Source organism: Psammomys obesus, unplaced genomic scaffold (assembly GCF_907164565.1).
Source record: "Psammomys obesus unplaced genomic scaffold, mPsaObe1.curated_primary_1811, whole genome shotgun sequence".
In the NCBI taxonomy this organism is placed as follows: domain Eukaryota; kingdom Metazoa; phylum Chordata; class Mammalia; order Rodentia; family Muridae; genus Psammomys; species Psammomys obesus.
Window position 1 is genome coordinate 1,912,047 of NW_026596443.1, and position 20,027 is coordinate 1,932,073.

The following is a 20,027-nucleotide window of genomic DNA, read 5'->3' on the forward strand; positions in this document are numbered from 1 at the left end:
AGACTGACTAGGGGAATACAGTGGTCTCATGGGAAGGAGAAGGAATGAGAAAAGGGAAAGAGTGGATATCTCTGAGTATATTATATGCTTATATGAAAATGGCCATATTTAAGTCAGGTTAATAAAATAAAAGCAGTTTAAAGGGAATCTGGCCCTCCTTATCTACAACAGATTAACTTATTGTGCAACTCCAATATGCATTAAAAGTAGTTTCAATTCTTAAGGATGAAATGGACAGCTTGTATGGCAGGTGTCCAATCTGCAATCACACCAGCTCCTGTAGTTCTGCACCCTCTCCAGCTCTTCTTAAGCTTGAAGTCACCAGCCCTACCCCCAGCTTGTTCCTCCTTTTGCCCTGCCTGGGTCACAAAACAATCAGCACTCCTGCTTTGCAGCCTGCTGGTATTTGTGAAGGTGATTATCTTCGACCATGTCACACTTCTGCTTAGTTCTAAGTGCTATGCACCTTTCTATTTTCTAACATCCCAATAAGATAGTATCACTAAACTTTCTTCAGTTGATCTGAGAGCTAACAGTGACCTCGAGTGAGAAGAATTCTTCTCTGGGCTTCCTAGACTTTTGCTTTAGTGCAGCCTGCTGGTGCCCTGCTCTTCTTAGCCTCCTTAGCCTAGCCAAGTGGATCCAACTGGGCACTAGGGCACTCAGGCATCTTCACTAGCTATTTCAGTGGCTAAAGACCCAGCAGGGTAGACCACCTCACACAGCTTTCCATCTAGGTCATTTGCTTTTTCCTCCTCAGAAGGATGGCAAGTAGCAGGCCCCTGTTCCCGGTCCCTGCCTTCTAACTCTGCAACTAGCACATTCTCATAGTCATCAAAGTCTTCTTTTGACTGTTCTTCATGGGCCCCCTCAGTGTTCTCACTCTGTGTGGATGGCTGAAATGCCATATAATACATTGAGGACAGGGTCCTCCAGACAGGCTCTCTGTGGTCTGTATTGGAAGATGTCACTTCTTCCTGAGTTTCCAGCTGCCTTTCATTGGTATCTGCCGATGGGACATTTTCATAATCTCTGCAGCACTGAAAAGTCACCCTGGGCTGGTTCTCCTGAATGTCCTCAAGATCCAAACCTGTCATATTGACATAGTCATTTGAAGTCTGAGATGAATCTTCTCCGTCACTGAGTGAATCACTGCACTTAGTTCTGGAAGCCCACAAACCAGTGTGGTCCATGGCATCCCCACAGCCTACAGACCCTCCTTCTGCAAACTCCAGCTTTTGGGCACATGGAAGACCAGGGTGATGTTCAGGAGAGCTTTTGGTGGAACTTGGAGCCTCACTGGTCTCTGCTGTAGGGATATTGACATAATCATTTGACTCCTTGGAAGAAATGCTGGAGTTATTTCTGGACGCTCTGACACCAATGTAATAGGCTGAGGGGGTGAGGTGCCCACACATCTGGGGCACTGTGCCATTGTCATAGATGCCTACTGTGTACTCCGCAGCATGAACATAAGCTCTATGCATCTGGCAGGAACCATCTGCTTGAGGGGTCTGTAAAGAAGAAGAGAAAGTGACAAGATGGGAGCAGAAATAGGGACACAGTCACTCTCCCTCCACGTACTACCTGGCACTACAGTCCCTTTGTTCAGTCCTCTAGCTCAGAGCTATCACAGTGCAAGGCTTTGGGTGCCAGGTATGTCTGGGAGTATGAGAGAAGTGTGGACTGAGTATAAAAAAAGCAGTGCTGGGCCTGTAGCTCAGCTGCAGAGTGCTTGTGTAGCATGTATACAAGGCCCCAGGTCCAACCCTTATTACCACAAAAACGTTAAGAAAAATAATGGCTGAAATGGGATGTGAAAATACAACAGATTTTGGCTATGGTGGAGGGGGAGGACTCCATGGGAAGGAATGTGGTGTGCACTGGAGAAAGTACACGTCACCAAAGCACACTTGGAGGGGCAATGCTGCATGGGATAAAGATGGAGACTTAGATTCACACTGAGCCTAAGTGAGTCTGAAAGTCTTACCTTGGTGCCTTCATGTTCTAGTCTATAAGCTGAGATTGCCACAATGTCTGTTATAAGGTTTTTGTGAATGGTAAAAGAAGTATTATATATGAGGCTAGCACATGGAGAACACTAAAAATGGAGGCTACTGGACTCTGGGGTCTTGTCAGAAAAAGCATGTGAACCTTTAATATGAAATCCCTTCACTTTTTTTTTTTTTTTTTTTTTTTTTTGAGACAAGTTCTTTCTCTGCTGCTCATATTCATCCTGAACCTACTGCCTAGCCCAGGTTGGACAGCTGTGGATGATCAATCCTGCTTTAGTCTTCCGAGTGCTTTTGCAGGCATAAACCTCCATGCCAAGCTACTAGTTTTGTTTTATTTTGGTTTTATTATTCATTTTGAGATAAGGTTTCACTATATAGCCCTGGCTGTCCTGGAACTTACTGTGTAGACCAGGCTGGCCTCAAACTCAGAAATCCCACATACCTCTGCCTCCCAGGTGTTGGGGTTAAAGGTATGCACCACCACCTGGCTCAAAACATTTTTCAGTCACTAAAGAATCCAAGCCAAAAAAAATTCACAAGTTAAAAGACAGATCCCTGGGGCTGGAGAGATGGCTCACTGATTAAGAGCACTGTCTGCTCTTCCAAAGGACCTGGGTCCTTTCAATTCGCAGCACCTACATGGCAGCTCACAATTGTCTGTACCACCAAATCCAAGGGATCTGACACCTTTACATATAAAATAAAATTAAATAAATTACTAAAAATAAAAAGACAGATCCCTCAGGGACCACTCAAGCTTTGGCAATGGAGTTTCCTTTCCTCTGCCCTTTCTCGGATACTCCAGGAAGTCATAGGCCAATAGAAGAAAGAGTAAGCAAAGGCTATACTGTGATGTGGCTGCCTGGGAACCTAAACTTCTGACCAACCACAGCTTCTCCATCTGTAACATCCTCATTTGGAACCAAGAATCATCACTATCTCACGGCAACTGACTTCTAGCAAGCATACTGACCATGAAAACCATCATCCTGATCTTAGGGTAGTTTCTGGACCAAAATGCCTGTGGACTCCTTGAGAGTTGTCCTCAGAGCCAGGTCATAGGACACTTGGAACAGTGTTTATAAGCCAGTGGTTAGGGTCTGCAGTAGTTTGACTGCATCCCCCAAAGCTCACACTTTGGACACTTAGTTCCTTTGCAACAATGCCAAGAGTGGGACCTTTACAGAGCTGATATTTAATGCTGGGCCAGTGAGATGGCTCAGCCAGTAAAGGTGCCTGCTATTGAGCTGGATGACCTCAGTTCAATCCCTGGGATCTGGGTTGTGGAAGAAGATAACTGACTACCAGGAGTTGTTTTTTTGACCCCCAGAGGCATATGACACACCCCCTCACACATGTACATGCAAAATAAATGAGTAAGAAGTGTCATAATTTTTTTTTGTTTTTGTTTTATGTGGCCTGGCTGTCCTGGAACTCACTATGTAGACCAGGCTGGCCTCAAACCCAGAGATCTGCCTACCTCTGCCTTGCAAGTGCTGAGATTAAAGGTGTGTGCTACCACTGTCCAGCACAGACATATCAAAAATTTTTTAAAAGAGACAAATAATGTTGTTATCACAGAAATGGACTAGTTAGAATGGTGGGATCTTAATAAATTGATTATATCCTGTATTATATGATGCCTTGTGTCAAGTTATGACAGCATGAAAGCCTTGTCAGATGTATTCCCTTGACCTTGACTTTCTAGCCTCCAGAATGGTGAGCCAAATACATTTCCATTCATTATCTACTGCCCTGAATGGGTTAGCACATTCTCACTAACCAAATGCATTTTATGTCACCTTTAATGCTGAAGGACTTATGGAAATCTTTGCTATTCTGGATAATTGAAATGGTTTGGCATAGGCCCAAGAAATAATTCCCAAAAATGGGTTTTAGAAGTTGGAGAGGGTACTGAGGAGTTAAAAGCACTTTTTGCTCTTTCAGAGGACCCAGGTTCAATTCTCAGTTCCTCCATGGTAGTTCACAACCATCTATAATTCCAGTTCCAAGAGATCCAATGACCTCTTCTGACCTCCCTGGGACAACAGGCACACACATATTGCTCATTCATACATGTAGGCAAAACACTCACACACATATAATAAAATAAATAGAAGTGTAAACATTTTTTAAGGGATGGGTTTACAGGGCTGGAGAGATGGCTCAGTGGTTAAGAGAATCCTGCTCTTCCAAAGGACCTGGGTTCAATTCCCAGTACCTACATGGCAGCTCACAACTGTCTGTAACTCCAGTTCCAGGGGATCCAACACTCTCACATACAAGTAAGTAGAACACACACACACATGATGGATTTACATGTGGTTTGAACACAAACAGTATTGTTGGAATATCTATGGCCTCCTGGAGTATCTACTCTGGATGGAGAAACATTTATTTTGGTAAACAAATTGTTATGTCTTTATTAAAATAATCACTTTTAGTTCTAACATCATGTACTTGAATGCATGTGCCTTTCTTAAAATCCTAAGGCTAACTCCTCCCCGAACCCTTCTCTAGGCCTGCAACTCACAATGTACTTGAGACTAGCCTCTAACTGTCAACCTGCCCACGGCTTCCTGAGTGCTGCATTCTGGGAATGCAGTGCACCAGCCATAAGTTAAACTGTTCTTTCCTTTCATTAATAGGAAGTTCTGCAGGATGCGTGCCAAATGACACTTATCTGTTGTAAAGCCAGATCTGAGACCAGACCCCATTCCCCTCCACTCTTCTGCCATTCTCTCAGGACTTTACCTTTTCACTTGGCTCTTACCTCATGCTCAGGGCTGTCTGAATCTCTGGAGAGGAGGCTCTCAGTACTGAAACCACTTGACTGATGTCTCCCTGCAACAACAAAACAAATCCTGAAGACAGTGGGCTTCAACACGCTTTAGCCCCAACTATCTCTGCATAGAAGATGAACGAACAGGGGTTGTAAGAAGCCTGTGAGAACCTGAAATCCATGTCTGCTGCTTTGCAGTGAGAAGGCCAGAGTTACAGGATGATGCTCTGAGACCTGGATGCATTCTTGGACATGCCTGTAGAGAGCTGCCCATATTCATGCCTTCCCCACGTACAATGTAACTGGCTTTCCTCTTCTGCCTACAACCAAGAGAAAGTAGACCCCAAGCCCAGCTGACCTGACCATATTCTCTGCTGAGAGCTCTCCAGTCCCCACTGGAGGTGCAGACTTTCTCAGGGCTGTTCTGCAGCCTGGATACTTGGAGTGGCTAGTGGTGCATCTTGGAAGCATAAGTTCAGAGTCAGGACTCCATAGATTAGGAGAAACTTACCCAGCTCTGCCTGCTGCTGTGGCAAGAAGTCATAAATATTTTTGGCTCGCTGTCTGGGTGGAGGCAGAGTCAGCGATGGAGCTACATGGAAGTAAGGAACTTGCCCTGAAAGGCAATGGGAGAATGTGTCAGAACACAGACCACAGGGACTCTCAGGATGAACAGTCTCCAGCAATATTCCCCACCCTCACCAGCTGTCATGAAAGATATATTGCCAATTTAGCTAAAGGACAAGGACAAAAGCAGGAAGAGAAATGTGGGCACAAGGTCACCTAAGCAATGTCTTCTCAACAGCACTCAGATCTACACTATGGCTACAGCTTAGGACCAGAGCATCAGGAAAGGACACAGAACTCCAGGGAGCTAGATTTCATTAGAAATCACCCCAGGGTTTAAATGTGGGTCTGGAAAACTGATCCTACTGCAGTGTAACTGGAGACAAGCATGGGACTCACGCTTCTTCTGTTTGTTCCAGTTCCACAGGATGCAGGAAGCCATGATGATCAGGAAGATGGCCAGGAGCACCACAAAGCCAGGAAAGATGATCTGGCCTTTCTCTCTAGGAGGAAAACCAGGTGTCATGCCCCAGGTGACCATAAGATTTGGGCTTGGGAATGTTGGAGAAGACATTTCTTTCAGGAAGGAGAGCCCAAGTGATACCAGATAGGCAAAGAGTTAGATATGAGGAAACAGAGGGAAACCACACCTGGATCTTAGCTGAGTCCCCTGATGGTCAGATGCTCCCTTTCTGGTTAAACATCCTTGCAGTTGAAGTTAAGTTGTTCCTGTTATATCAGAAATCAAGGCACCCAGGCATTTTCCTATACACATGCACTCAAAAAACTGATGTTATTGTATTGTTGTGTCAGATTCATGAGACCCCAAAAGACCAGCACCAGGAGTTAAGTCTGTGGCAAAACACATGGGAATCTTTTTGTTATAAGCTACAACCTGGGCTCACACTTCCTCACCTCCATAGTGGTTGAGAGCTGAGAGCTTCCTGCTCAGGTTAGGTGGTTGATTTAAAGAGTCTGGTCCCTCCCAGTTGCCCAAAGCAGGGCGATTCCTGCCTGGCAAGCATCTATTGGTTGAAACACAAAAGGGGGTGTTGCATTTTTGAACTGATTGGCTATAGGAAGGCACCCAAACCATTAATGATCTGGCTTCCCTTGTTTGGCTGTGTTAGGGGAGAGGGGCCGGTTTCATAGCAACTATATCTCTAGTGGGCAGGAAAGAATGCAGTACGTACGGCTGGTTCTTCCCCACAGGTGGCTGGACATGTCTCCACCTGGCTGGCCTCCATTCAGGCTTGTGCTTTCAATAACCCAATAAAACCATTTTTTTAAAATTCTTTGGTCTCTCATTCCCCCTTTCCCATGATCATTTGAAGACCCAATCTTGGTTCTTCTAGATATGACCCCTGGTATCCTCCGGATCTACCTATCCACAATGGGATCTGAGTACCATTAGCTGTATCCCAAGCATTCCTTCATGAAAGCCATGAAGCAATTTAAAATACAAAGCCCAAAGGTAAAAATCAAAATGAGTAGGGGTCCCATCAGGGTGGATATAAGGGTAGTAAGCCAAGGAAAACTATTATACCAGGATTTAAAACATCCTCTGGAATCCTCTCTTGCCAGCATCTCTTCAGGCTTTTGTCCAGCTGCTGCTCCAGCTAAGCACGTTGCCAAGATAATAGCTAATGTCAGGGAGCTCCTTTTGACTTAGCATTTCAGCCTGTTAGGTGGGATTATGGGCAGAGGTCTCTCCTTCTGAAGCTGCTTCAGTGCTGACCATGGGGCTGTCAACATCAAGGGGTTAGGAAGGCTGAAATGCCAGCCAAAGGCTGGGCAATGGGGCACTATCTAATTAGCAATCCAGCTGAAGAGACATGAAGCCATCACATCGGCTGGACTGGTTTACTTCAGCTTCCAGCAAGTCCAGATTTCAGCTTGCAGTCCATAGCTGATCCCTGAATAGAGTCAACCAGGTGAAAATCTGCTGAGACAAATTCAGACTAGAGACAGAAGTTAAAATTTGTCTAGTAATTAGGGAAAGTGAGGAATCTCAAGACCAAGGGAAAAACTCATCAACTGAATATATGAGAACAAAGCATTTACTGTCTCACAAGGATTATACATGTGAAAAAAAAACTCAGAAAAGTAAATATCAACAAATCTAACATAAACAACATTCTGAGAGTAACAGGTAAAACTGCATCCAATGGAATGAATATCAGTTCTTAGCTGTGTTTTTTGTAACCTTTATAAACAATTTAAGTGTGTTCACGATCTGAAACTCTAACACTTTTCCCATTGAAAACACAAGCCTGAATGGAGGCCAGCCAGGTGGAGACATGTCCAGCCACCTGTGGGGAAGAACCAGCCGTACGTACTGCATTCTTTCCCGCCCACTAGAGATATAGTTGCTATGAAACCGGCCCCTCTCCCCTAACACAGCCAAACAAGGGAAGCCAGACCATTAATGGTTTGGGTGCCTTCCTATAGCCAATCAGTTCAAAAATGCAACACCCCCTTTTGTGTTTCAACCAATAGATGCTTGCCAGGCAGGAATCGCCCTGCTTTGGGCAACTGGGAGGGACCAGACTCTTTAAATCAACCACCTAACCTGAGCAGGAGGCTCTCACTCTCAGCTTTCAACTGCAATGGTGGTGAGGGTATGTGAGCCCGAGCTATAGCTTGTAATAAAAAGATACTCATGTGTTTTGTGATGGACTCAACTCCTGATGGTGATCTTTTGGGGGTCTCGAAAATCTGGCACAACAGTATCACTTGCACTATGGTTTTGACCTCCTCCACCTTTTGTAGGGATCATGGGAAATAATACTCTAAAAAGGAGACCTGGATGATTTGGGAAGAAGAAAAGGTCACCTTACTCCATGACTAAGCCACCTACTTCACACATATACTTCATTCATATACATACTTCATTCATAGATGCTTCCTTTAAATCAACAGAGCAGTTTACTCATTGAGCTGCTCCTTGCCCTGGGGCACTCACCAGAATCCTTCTTTGGAGTATTTGCTTTGTTTAGTTTTCCTAAATCAATGTTGGTTTAAATGGTATATGTCTCTTGCCTGTATTCTTTCCTTGCAACTACAAGGATTTAGAATAGGAGCCAGATAAAGGATGTTGTGATGGTTTGAATGAAAATGGCCCCCGTAGACTATAGGGAGTGGCATTATTGAAAGTGCAGTCTTGTTGGAGGAAGTGTGTCAAGGGGTACTGGGCTTTGAGGTTCCAGAAGGTCAAGCCAGGCCAGGTGCCTCTCTTTCTGCTGTCTGTAGATCCGGATGTAGAACTCTGGGCTCCTTCTCCAGCACCACATCTGCCTGTGTGCTGCTATGTTTCCTGCCATGGCAATGATGGACTAAACCTCTGAAACTGTAAGCCAGCCTCAATTAAATGTTTTCCTTTTAAGAGTTGCCATGGTCATGGTGTCTCTTCACAGCAGTAGAAACCCTGACTAAGACAGATGTTGAGGTGGAGGGGACAGAATCATCTCTGAGAAAGTCATCTTTGGGGGCTAGAGAGATGGCTCAATGGTTGAGAGTGTTTGCTGCTCTTGCAGGTCCCAGGGTCCATTTCCCAGCACCCACTGGTGTCTCAGAACTCCTGTAACTCCAGTTCCAGTGGATTCAAAGCCTCTGGCCTCAGAGTGTTCAAACCTACATTCACATACACACAAGTATACATAACTAAAAATAATAAAAGAAAAAAAGAAAGAAAGTCATCTCTGAAGGGAAACTTCATGGAGAGAGGAGCTTTGTGTTGGGTTTCAGACCTGTGGCTAAAGTGCCTAAAGAGGACCTGGCCTCTGGATTCTCTCAGCATTTCTCAGTCCCTGGCTGTTATAGGGCATTGTTGCCATACTCTGCCCTCTATGCTGGGATTCCTCACCCCAGAGGCTCTTCACTGTATAATCCAGACATTTTGGTTTCTCTCTCTCTCTCCCCCGCCCCCCGAATGCTCTTCCTCTCCCACCTCCATTCTTTGGCTCCCTGTTTGCATGGCAACTTCCCTGGCCCCATTCCTTAGGGCCAGTGAACGCGCCTGAGAGCTGTCCCCAATAAACTTGCCTTTATACTTTGATTTGGCTTGAACTGGCTCATTTCGTCAGCAGAGAATACCTATCACTTTGCACATGAAAAAGGGAGCCAGGAGGCCTACACATGACACTTTACAAAACCCCTATCCTGCTGTGTAGCTAAGGGTCAGAAAGGGAGAGTAACATAGCCAAGCCCTTGTGGGACAGAAGGCACAGACACAGAAGAAGAGTCTAGGGTGGCTATTACCCAGAGATCATTCTCTTTCTACTCTCACATTATCAGCAAACTTCCAATGCCAAACACACCTGGCCCAGCGCCTCCTCATTCAGGCTCCTGGACTTCCTGCCTTGCTGGGAGAAGATTACTCAACTCACTATGGGAGTGGCTCTTTGACAGAGTCCAACTTACATGAACTTGAGTAACCCCAAAACGTGGAGCTGGTCCCTAAAGCAACACTAGACTGTTGGGTGAAATTTAACCAACACTAGCTCTGAGCAGTCTTGCAGTTCTCTGGCAGAGCTGCAGTCATGGCTCTGCTTGGGTGTTGAAATGTATTTAGATGATTCCAACATCAAGCAGCCACACCTCTAGCAGGAAGTAGGCAGAAGACATCTGGTAGGAATAAGCAGCTGACTCCAAATATTAAAAGCTGGAAAGATTTTTGTCCTCCTGAGTCCTGGACTTACAGATCCAACTTTATTTTGGCCACTTCTCTTAGGTTGTCCAATAGTTATCTCAAACCATAACTGGACTTCATAAACTGTTTTTTCCTCTAGACTTCCCACCATCTAGCTGTACACTCTAAACCCTTGGCACCATTCCTGATTGACTGCTCTTTCATGCCTTACTTTCAATTAATCAGCTTTGCCCTGGGCATGGGCATCTGCTTTAAGTCCAGTCATCTCTTGTTCTTCTACTTGCCACCAACCTAGCATAATCCAGTATGAGTTCCAGGTGGACTGTCGCAGTGGTCACCTTCCTGGTGGTTCTTCTGGATTTCACTCTTGACTTCAACATACCATGCTTACCTATGAGCTACTATGATCAGTGTAAAGAGTAAGTCATATCATGTCTCTCCTTCACTGAGACTCTTCCATTGCTTTCTCTCATATTGACAATGAATCTCTAGTGTGTACTCAGTGAGGTTTTTTTATGTTTTGTTTTTTTTTTATGTGATCTGGCTTCTCCAGATTAACTTCTAGGCTCATTTCCAAACCCTTTAACCCTGATGCTCACCACTACGACCTCTTCCTGCTCCTGTCCATATAAAGAATAGTTCTATATCAGATCTGTCTCTCCCTCTCCAGGTACTCAGCATGGCTGAGTCCCTCATTTCATTTAAGTCTCTTCTACAGTGTCATCACCTCCTTAGAGAGATCTTCCCTGTTAAAAACCCATCATTCACAGTTTCCTTACTCATTTCTATTCCTTCTTCAAAGCACTTATGGCTGACTGATAGCATACATTTGTTTGGTTATCTGATTGCCCTAAAACACTGCCACTGACTGAACCTCAGAAAGTCATGGACTTGTGTATTCTGTTCACCATCTCAAACTGCACCTTTGACAGAAGCTTCAGGAATATTTGTCCAATGATATGTGAATGAAGTAATAAATGAATGAACACAGAAATAGTTTGGAGAATAGCACAGTCATTGTGGAAAATGACTTATGGCAATTTTCCCAAAAATTAAAAATAGAACCACCATATGCTCTGCCAGTCCCCACCACTAGATTTACATTCAAAGCAAATGAAAACTGTGTGTCTATCCTCCTATGTTTGTTAGAGATGTTGTACTGTCATGTTCGGTGCAGCAAAATTCACAATTGCCAAGACACAGAATTAACCTGAGTGTCTATCAGCAGGTAAATGGATAGAGAGAATGTGAAATACATATACAATGGATACCACTCAACTTTAAAAAGGAAGAGCTTGTCACTTGTGATGAGGTGGATGGACCTGCAGCACATAGTGTTAAGTGAAAGAAATTAGGAACAGATAGCTGCTGCTCCAGCTCACTCACATGAAGAATTTAAAAGACTGAACTCATAGAAGCAGAGGGTAGTAAAATGGTAGTCATTCCCAGGGATGTCAAAGGCTAGGTGGAAAGAAGAAGTTCAACTTGGCAATGTTGAAAATCATGTAGTCTTAGACATTGCTTAAAGTGTTATTTGAAGTATCCTCTCATGCAAAAGGAGTGTCAAGGAATACATATGGTACTTAGCTCAACTTAAGCCATCTACAATGCATTCATATTTCAAAACAACATGCTAACCATAATACATAAGTGATAATTTTTACTTATCAATTACCAAGTGAAAAAGAGAGTTTTAGGGGTCAGTGAGAAGGCTCAGTGGGTAAAGGCACCTGCCACCAAGCCTGACACCTGAGTTTGATCCTTGAAATCCACATGCTAAAAGGAAGGAATCAGTTCCTGAAATTTGTCCTCTGACCTCTACACCTTCCCCCCACACACCAAAAAATGTAATTAGGAAAAAAAAAAAAAAAAAGAAGAAAAAAATCATTTCAGGAGGGTGCTTCAGGCTTCAACAATGGATATAAACTCATTTCTCTTCAGCATCCATGTTTTGCCTGCAAGTGACATTGATTTACTCTGGTAATAACACTGACAGGAAAAAAAAAAAACAAACAAACAAAAAAAAAACAAACCCAACCCTCCCCCCGCCAAAAAAAAAAAAAACAAAAAACAGTTTCCCTGGGTCTTACTCTGATCAGAGCACTGAAATTTACGCCTACTCATTTTCCTAACGTCTCAACCTCCACTTGACACTTTACTTTTGTTTATCTGGGGTTGAAAACTTCAGGAGTGAATTTTCAGTCCATGCTTAGCTCTGTAAGATCCTATGCCCTTGTCATTAATGACAAGGCTTTAGGATCTAAAAACTCATTGCTGGGAAATTAGGACTTTTGTTTCTATCATGGTGGGACAAGAGATTGGAAAGATTGAGGGCAGAGGAAAAAAGTTCAGTCAGAAATCTATCGGCCTCAATATCTTTCTTCTCTTCAAACATCGCTCAGGAGATGGCTCTCAGGTCAAAGTTTGCTGGTCCTGGTGGGCCCAGTCCTGGGATGTAAGTGTGGCAGCAGTGCCAGGCAAGACCATTCCTGTACAAGATCAGAAGACCCTGGAGTTTACTTTTCCCAAGCACTCACCCTTCCAGGCTGCCAAGAGTCCCATGCACAGTGCTGGGCTCTGAGTTCCTTCTTGTGATCTCCGGAGGGGCCAGGGTGTTGGACATCACTGGACCTCTGAGGGCTCTGCAGTTTCTAAGCCTTCTCGGGGTCGTGACTGACTAGGCAGTACGGTTGCTAATTTTCCTGGCTCTTTCTAAGTTGCTGATTCATAGGAAAAAAAGGTAAATTGATATGTATTTTGCATACAACCACCTTAAAAAATAATTAGGTAATAGGACGACAGAAAATTCTCTAAGTTCCCATGTTTTTCAAAATATATCACTTTGTTCTTGATATTATTTATTTATTTATTTACTTACTTACTTATTTAGGGTCTTCTGTATCTCAGACTAGCCTGGGACTTGCTATATTAGCCATTCATGAAAAGTTTCATGTATCTTAAGGTAGCCAAAATATATAGCTGAGGATGACTTTGAACTTCTGATCCTCTGCCTCTGCTTCCTTAGTACTGAGGTTTACAGGTGTGTGCCACCACACTAAACATACGTAGTCCTGGGCTGGAACCTAGAGCTTTGCCTACTGTAGGCAAACACTTCACCAACAGAGGAGCCGCCCAGCCTTTCTTCCTAGGTCGCCCAAGTTCTCGCAGATAAAAACAATGTTTGGTTTTTATTTCTTTCTGAAGATTCTAACCTTCTGTTCTAGAACTTTTTCCCAACAGCCCTTCTTTGGGCTGGTGCAATGGCTCTGCAGGGGAAAAGGTGCTTGCTGTCGCCTTAATGACCAAAGTTTGTCCCCATTACTACCTGCATGGTGGAAGGAGAGAACCAGTTCCCACAAGTTCTCTCCTGATCTTCCTACACACACACACACACACACACACACACACACACACACACACACAGTATATGTGAATATATTACTGCTATTACTAACAACAACAATAAAATCCAAATCTCCCTACCTTCACTTGAAATTCCAGGCTGAGTTCGCACACTGCTCAAAAGCATCAGCTTTGGTTTACTGGGGGTGCACACGGCCCACTGCCGGAGAAGAGCCCTTTCTCTCTCAGGTGTTGATGTTCCCAGTGTGAAGTGGCTGGGTTGACTCTCTAGTTTCTGTCCGTTGATGGAAACATGAGGGGCACAGGGGAAAAAACTGCCAAGAGGCCCCCTGAGGATCTCTTCTTCCTCCAACCTTCAGAGCAGTGTGAAAACAGCAAAGCACTCAGGCAGAATGGAAAGACTCACGACAGGAAGCGCCTCCACCAGTGTGCTAATGAGGCACGGGGCACAGGAAATGCTACACAGGCAGCAGGAAGCCCATCTTCAGCAGACTGTTCCCCACAGGCCCTCTGGCATCTGGAGCTCACGTGGTTAAAAAGGGGCAGGGAATCAGAGACTTTATTGTCCAGCCTGGTTTTTTAAGTTTCTAAGTGTTAAAAGCCTCTAGAGTCAAAATGTGAAGGTTTAAAATACTTTGCTTGTGTAGTCATTGTTCTTTGTTCATATTTATTTATTTATTTGTTTATTTATTTTTGTTTGGTTTTGTTTTGAGACAGGGTTTCTCGGTGTAGCTCTGGCTGTCCTGGACTCGCTCTGTAGACCAGGCTGGCCTGGAGCTCACTAGGCCTGCCCGTCTCTGCTTCCCAGAGTGATGGGATTAAAGGCGTGCACCACCATGCCCGGCTATTTATTTATTCTTGTTACATTTATGCAGTGTGTCTGCATACATGTGGAGGTCAGAGGACACTTGGACGGAGCCTGTTCTCTTCTACTACGTGGATCTCAGGGATCAAACTCAGGTGTCACAGTTAGAGGCAAATACCTTTATCCAATGAACCATCTTGCAGACTCTGGTTTTTGCTTTTGTTTTTTGTTTGTTTGTTTGTTTGTTTTGAGGCAGAGCTTACTTCTTAGTTGGCTAAACTCATGGTACCCCCTATCTTAATGTTCCTGGTGGTATGCCTACAGATGTGAGTCAGGCTCAGGGCTTAGTGAGAGCCAGGCTAAGGGCTCAGAATGGTTCTTTTCTTTTCTCTTCCCTCACTTAAGACAGGCTTTCTCTACATATCCTTGGCTATTCTGGACATCACTATGTAGACCAGGCTGTCCTCAAACTCACAGAGATTCTCTAGCCTCTGCCTCCGAACTTCGGAGATTTAAAAAAACTATACCACCATGCCTGGCTTTAGAATGGTTCTTTACAGGTCTAAACAGCACCAGAATTACTTGTAAGGATCTGGCACCTGCTTGTGGTTCAGTGGGTGGACAGGCTTTATAAATAGATCCTGTGCAGGTGATACTGCCAGAAATGATCTGTGTTTCACACTTTGAGAACCACTGTTCCGATGTCATGGTGGAAATGGAACTGAGCCTGGTTTACAGGGCTGCTGTAGGCTGTTTCCTTCTCAGGGCTCAGGGGCTGACCGCTGCTGGGTTGGCTATTCTGCTCTGCTGCAGCCCAGTCCTAATCTGAGGTAGCCTCCCATTTCAGATGCCTGGAGGTTCCTCCCCAGCATTGACCTGAAGGTCCAGTGCTTGGGAGAATGTTTCAAGTTTGTCCACTTCCCTGCTCCACATGTCTCCAAAAACACTCCTGGGTGAGTCAGAAAAGTCCTGAGAGTGTATCGAGTATGCAGAGAGCCTTTCCAACCACACTTCCCAAACCAGGAGAAGCTCCAGGTAAATGAAAGGGACAGGGCTTCTGTCATCACACCTTTCTATGACCTCCTTCAGGTGGACATTGGAGTCCTTGGCTTCCAGAGCCCAGCGTACCCTGCTTGTTCTGACTCTCTTAGGGTCCCAGGGGTCTGAAGACTAGCCCTGTACTCTGCAGTAAACCCTGTCATGCCAGGCCTTCACCTACTACCCTCCAGGGAACCTGCTTAGCTCTAACAGATGGCTTGATGGCAGCTGGCTACAGGGCTGGAACCTAGGTCTCTGCCTACATTACCTTCATATCAGGTCTAAATAAAAAGCAGGATTTCTCTAGCTGGGCGGTGGCAGCACATGCCTTTAATTCCAGTAGGCAGATGTTCTGAGTTGGAGGCCAGATTGGTCTAACAGGCAAGTTCCACACAAGTTCTGTGTGTAATGATCTCTGTGGTTTTCCCAGCCTGCTTCAGCCAGAGCAGCCTTCCTTCCATTCTGCTGCCATGACTGAGTGATACAACCTCAGAGGGATTCTCCCCTCTGCTGCTAGCCCACATCCCTTCTCTATCCTGTTCTCCTTCCCTCCCACAAGTCAAATCTGGCTAATAAATTAAGATAAGAAGGTGGGAGTACTTTCTCAGAATGGTAGGAGGAGGGTGTCTTGGGAAACAGGGTGTATGTTTTAAACCGGATTCTTCTAGTGTTCTTTGAAACCTTTCAAAATCATTTTAGGAATTGAGTGTGACTTATGATTATAAACTAGTAGGACTAGTTTTATTCTTGCTTATTTTCTTCAGTCAGGGTCTTGCTGACCTTGAACTCCTAAATCCTCCTGCCTCAGAATTCTGAGTGCTGGGATTATAGGCATATGTTGCCAAACTACATTCAGATCGGTTTTAAATATATTGGTGAGCAAAGTTCCCTGATGGAGGTGGGGGTTGTATGTTGTGTTATGAGTGCCTTGAATGCCAGAGTCTTTACAGAAGTCTTCAGGACGACACAAATCCTAGTTAAAGGCTTCCTCAACTGCATTCAAATTCTAACCACCCAGAGGATCCTTGCAGCTTTTATTATTTTATTTTTTATTTTTTGGTGCTATCTTCTTAGATGTAAACTGGCAACAGTAATTCCACAATATTGCTGTGAAAATTAATTGGACCACTAATGAAAAATGTTTGGCTCAGAACACACACACACACACACACACACACACACAAGCTCATTAAACAGGGCCTATTATGATGTTATAGCGACATTAATCTCATTCTCTTATATTTATTAACTGTAGCCTCAGTTCTTAGGAGGCTGAGGAGGAGGATTGAGAGTTTGAGGCCAGTCTGGGCTCTGTTGCAAACAAAACATCCACAAACTCTCCTGTCCCATAGTTTTCTGCTCATTGGGGGGAGCCAGTCTTAGGTTTTCCCTTGGAATGATATCTGTGCTACATGGCTTCTTGTTAGCGTACTTAAAAAAAAAACAAAACAAAAACTCTTTTATTTACATTTCCTTTATCTTTTTCTCCCTACTGCACTCCAATCCCTTCCAACAGCCCTACACCAGATAAGAGAGAGAAAGGGTTAGTGGGAGAGGGGCCGCAGTTCATTCTTAGCTGCTTCTTCATAGTTAGGGTGGTCAGGTTCCTTGGAGCCAGTCCAATCCTCATTTCAGATCTCCACCTTCTTGTTTCACAACAGCAACCAGGAACAGCAAGGAGGAAGCAGGAGCAGCCTTGTTCCTTCTCCCAGCTTCTCACTCTTTGGGCTTTGGTGTTTATTTTCTCTCCAGAGTCCTCAGAATTAAACTATCTGCAACTGACAAAGAGCTCTTCTCAGAGCCGGAATGAGGCAAATAGTCTGCTGCTGAGGACCATCTGAATTAGCCCCACATCCCACACCTGGCACCAAAACAAAAACATGTTTATACCCACAACAGCTTCTCCCTTGTGGGCGCATGTATCACACACAGATCTTATTTACCCTCCCTTGTATGGTCGGTCACTGCCCAAGTATCTTTATTTTATCAGCATTTTCCCCTTGTACAAGCCCAGTAAAGTCATATCTGAAACTGTGTGCTGGTCCTTTCTGGTTTGCAGGCCTTGAGGTAATTGTTACTATCTTCTTTGGACTCTCACTGCTAGGATTGTCACAACCATCAAACTTTTTTTTTTTTTTTTTTTGAGACAGGGTTTCTCTGTGTAGCCTTGGCTGTCCTGGACTCATTTTGTAGACCAGGCTGGCCTCAAACTCACAGAGACCTGCCTGCCTCTGTCTTCTGAAGTCCTGGGATTACAGGTGTGTGCCACTGTGCCTGGCTCAAATGTTATTTTTAGAAAAACAAAACAAAACATAGAAATATATATTTTTAATAAAAGGAAAATGTGGCTCAAGAGTCACCACTGAATAGAGAAAAACAAAAAGAAATAAAAAGGAAGGGCATGACTGCTTCTAGGTATGGTAGAGGAGAAAATTGATTGTAGATAAGAGGGAAAGCATAGTCAGAGGCAGGGACATCTGGGAGAGTTCGGAATGGACACAACCCTGAGCCATGCTAGGAGAATGGGGAAGGAAAAGGAGTGGAGATGAGAGACCAAAAGATTAAAAATTAGCAGCTATTATTTAAGGCCTGAACTAGGCGGGTGGAGAAGTCCAGTAATGCCCTGAGGGGAAGAACCCATCTTATTGTATTCTTTCCCCACCCACTAGAGATACAGTTGCTAGGAAACTGGCCCATCCCTTTAGGGAGGGACACCAGATCATTAATGGTGTGGGGACCTTCCTATAGCCAATCAATTTAAAATGTAGCATTTTGACCAATAGATGCTTGCCAGGCAGGAATTGTCCCTGCCTTGGGCATGCTGGGAGGGACCAGAATCTTTAAATCACCCAACTAACTTGAGCACGGGGCGCTCAGCTCTCCCCCCTTTGGTGGTGGGGAGTGTGGGCCCAAGCTGCAGCTTGTAATTTACAATAAAAAGAACCTCATGTATTTACAGAGGAGTCTGTTTATTCCTGGTCTTTTGGGGTTCGTGAACTGGGCAGAACAGAGAGAGGGAACCAGGTACAGCAACCAAGAGGGCAAAAGGTAAAAAGAGGTGGGTAACAAAAATGGCTGAAAAAGCCCTGGAGGAAGGGCAACCCAGCCCCAAGGGTGGAGTGTTGGGGGAGGGGCAATGGTAGAGAGCAAAGGATATGGCAGCCATACCCTATAACAGTTAGAGAGGCTGGGAGAACTGACACCTAGGTCTGCTGTGATATGTTAAATAGGCATCTCAGTCATTTGTCCAGGCTTTGAAACAACCACCGCAGTGAGCTTTCCCCTCTAGGGACCTGGGTCTTCTGTGTCTCTACAGCTCTGTATGTGACATGGTTGAGGACACCTGCCTTTGATGTGAGTTTGTCTCCCCGAGTGGTCTATGATACCCTTGGTGCAAAAGAGTGGAATTCCTGAGTCTAAGAGCCCAGATTTGCTCACGTAGAGTAATTGGAGCTCTCTCGACTTTTCTGATTCTTGCTGCCGGGTCTGTGATCCACAGTATGATGGTGTGAGCTACTGGACTTCAGTGGCTTTTCATTCTTCCTGCTCTGCATTCTACCAAGGGACAAGGGCAATGCTGCTCTTACAGGAAGGAAGCCTGGGCTCTTGTGGCTGATCTTTGCCGCACAAAGGTGTTAACTGTCACTCTTACATTTCTGGAAAAAAAAAAAAAAGTCTAAGTTGCCTTGTATGAAAGAGTGAAAAACAACCTAAACCTAGCTTCCTTTTTTGGAAGTTTTGGGGGCTGGGAAAGCCCTAGATGACAGGAAAAGTTCTATGGAGTCCTTCCCCTTCACTCTTTTGTCCCTGAGGCCTTTCCAGTCAAGACAGGTCTGAAGCAGAACAAAGGTAGCAAATTCCTTTCTTTTGAGATAAAGATGTGAGAAAATCAGTACAGCCCCCTCCCTATTCTGCTCCAGCCTCCATTCCATCCAAGACCTTTGAGCAGCCTGGGGAACATTCAGAGCAGCCTAGGGAACTGAGGCCAGGCAGGGGCGGTCCCTGCACACCCACTAAGGCTTGGACCTTGACTGGGTTGTTGTTGGTGTTGCTGATAGAAAGGGAAGTTCCAAGGGCAGACCTGGCCTCTGCCTCCTTGGTTCTTCTGGGGTTTTCTATTTAGCAGCCTCTACAGCGTTCCTAGAGACCCAACAGCTTGAGAGCTAGAGAACGGCGGTGCCCAGATATGGCCTCTGTCTTTTAATAACAACCCAACTCTCCTTGGTCCCCAAGGTGCAAGTGGCCAGAGTTTCTCCTCTGAGAGGACAAGTAGATGACTGCTGACGCGTGGGTCCTGACAGGAAAGGGTAGCACCCAGCACAGGAAACAGTGATAGTCACAGCAGGAACCAGATGGTTGTAGCAAGTCTCAGGGGAGCAGAGCAGGCACAACACCTATTTGTAGCCCAGGTGGTGAATGTAACAATGGGAGCCACAAGATGGAAGGTGTAGGTCAAGGCTGTTTTCTCTGTGTCTCTTGAAAATGAGTAGAGCACTCCTAGCAATAAAACATTGTGTCATTTCATTGACCAGATGCCCCAAGCACATGAGGGTGGCATCTCCGTTTTGCTATTTTGTGTGCCACAAGACAATGGCATGATAATGGGGCTTGGACTTCTCTGTTCTCTTAGGAGCTTAGGCCACTGAGGTATGGCTTTCCCTTGTCTTCTGCACCACAGCTGCACAACAGATGGTGTGAGCCCTTTAAACTGGAGGGGAGATCTTTGCACCCTCGTGAAGACCCTCTTCTGAACTCTCATTGCACACTCGCCTCCAGGCTCTGAATCTGCCAGTTTTGCTTTCCCAT

At 44.9% G+C, this 20,027-nt stretch overlaps 1 protein-coding gene across 1 annotated transcript; it reads right to left on the reverse strand.

The window, feature by feature from the left end:
• Nucleotides 1-598: 598 nt before the first annotated feature.
• On the reverse strand, nt 599-12,638 carry Lax1 (lymphocyte transmembrane adaptor 1). The gene is made up of 5 exons (XM_055598191.1): nt 12,553-12,638; nt 5,764-5,867; nt 5,309-5,413; nt 4,789-4,859; nt 599-1,514 (listed from the first exon to the last, which is right to left on the reverse strand). Exons 1-5 carry the CDS (start codon nt 12,636-12,638, stop codon nt 663-665), a joined length of 1,218 nt encoding a protein of 405 aa, XP_055454166.1. The 3' UTR covers nt 599-662.
• Between the last annotated feature and the right edge of the window lie 7,389 nt (nt 12,639-20,027).

Excerpts from the sequence above, each read along its gene's own strand:
- Lax1 (XM_055598191.1), bottom strand. The coding sequence starts at position 12,638 with ATGTCCAACACCCTGGCCCCTCCGGAGATCACAAGAAGGAACTCAGAG. Across the intron at positions 5,868-12,552 it reads ACTCTTGGCAGCCTGGAAGG|AGAGAAAGGCCAGATCATCT; the intron begins GTGAGTGCTTGG and ends TTTTCCTCCTAG. Across the intron at positions 5,414-5,763 it reads CTGGAACAAACAGAAGAAGC|GGCAAGTTCCTTACTTCCAT; the intron begins GTGAGTCCCATG and ends ATTGCCTTTCAG.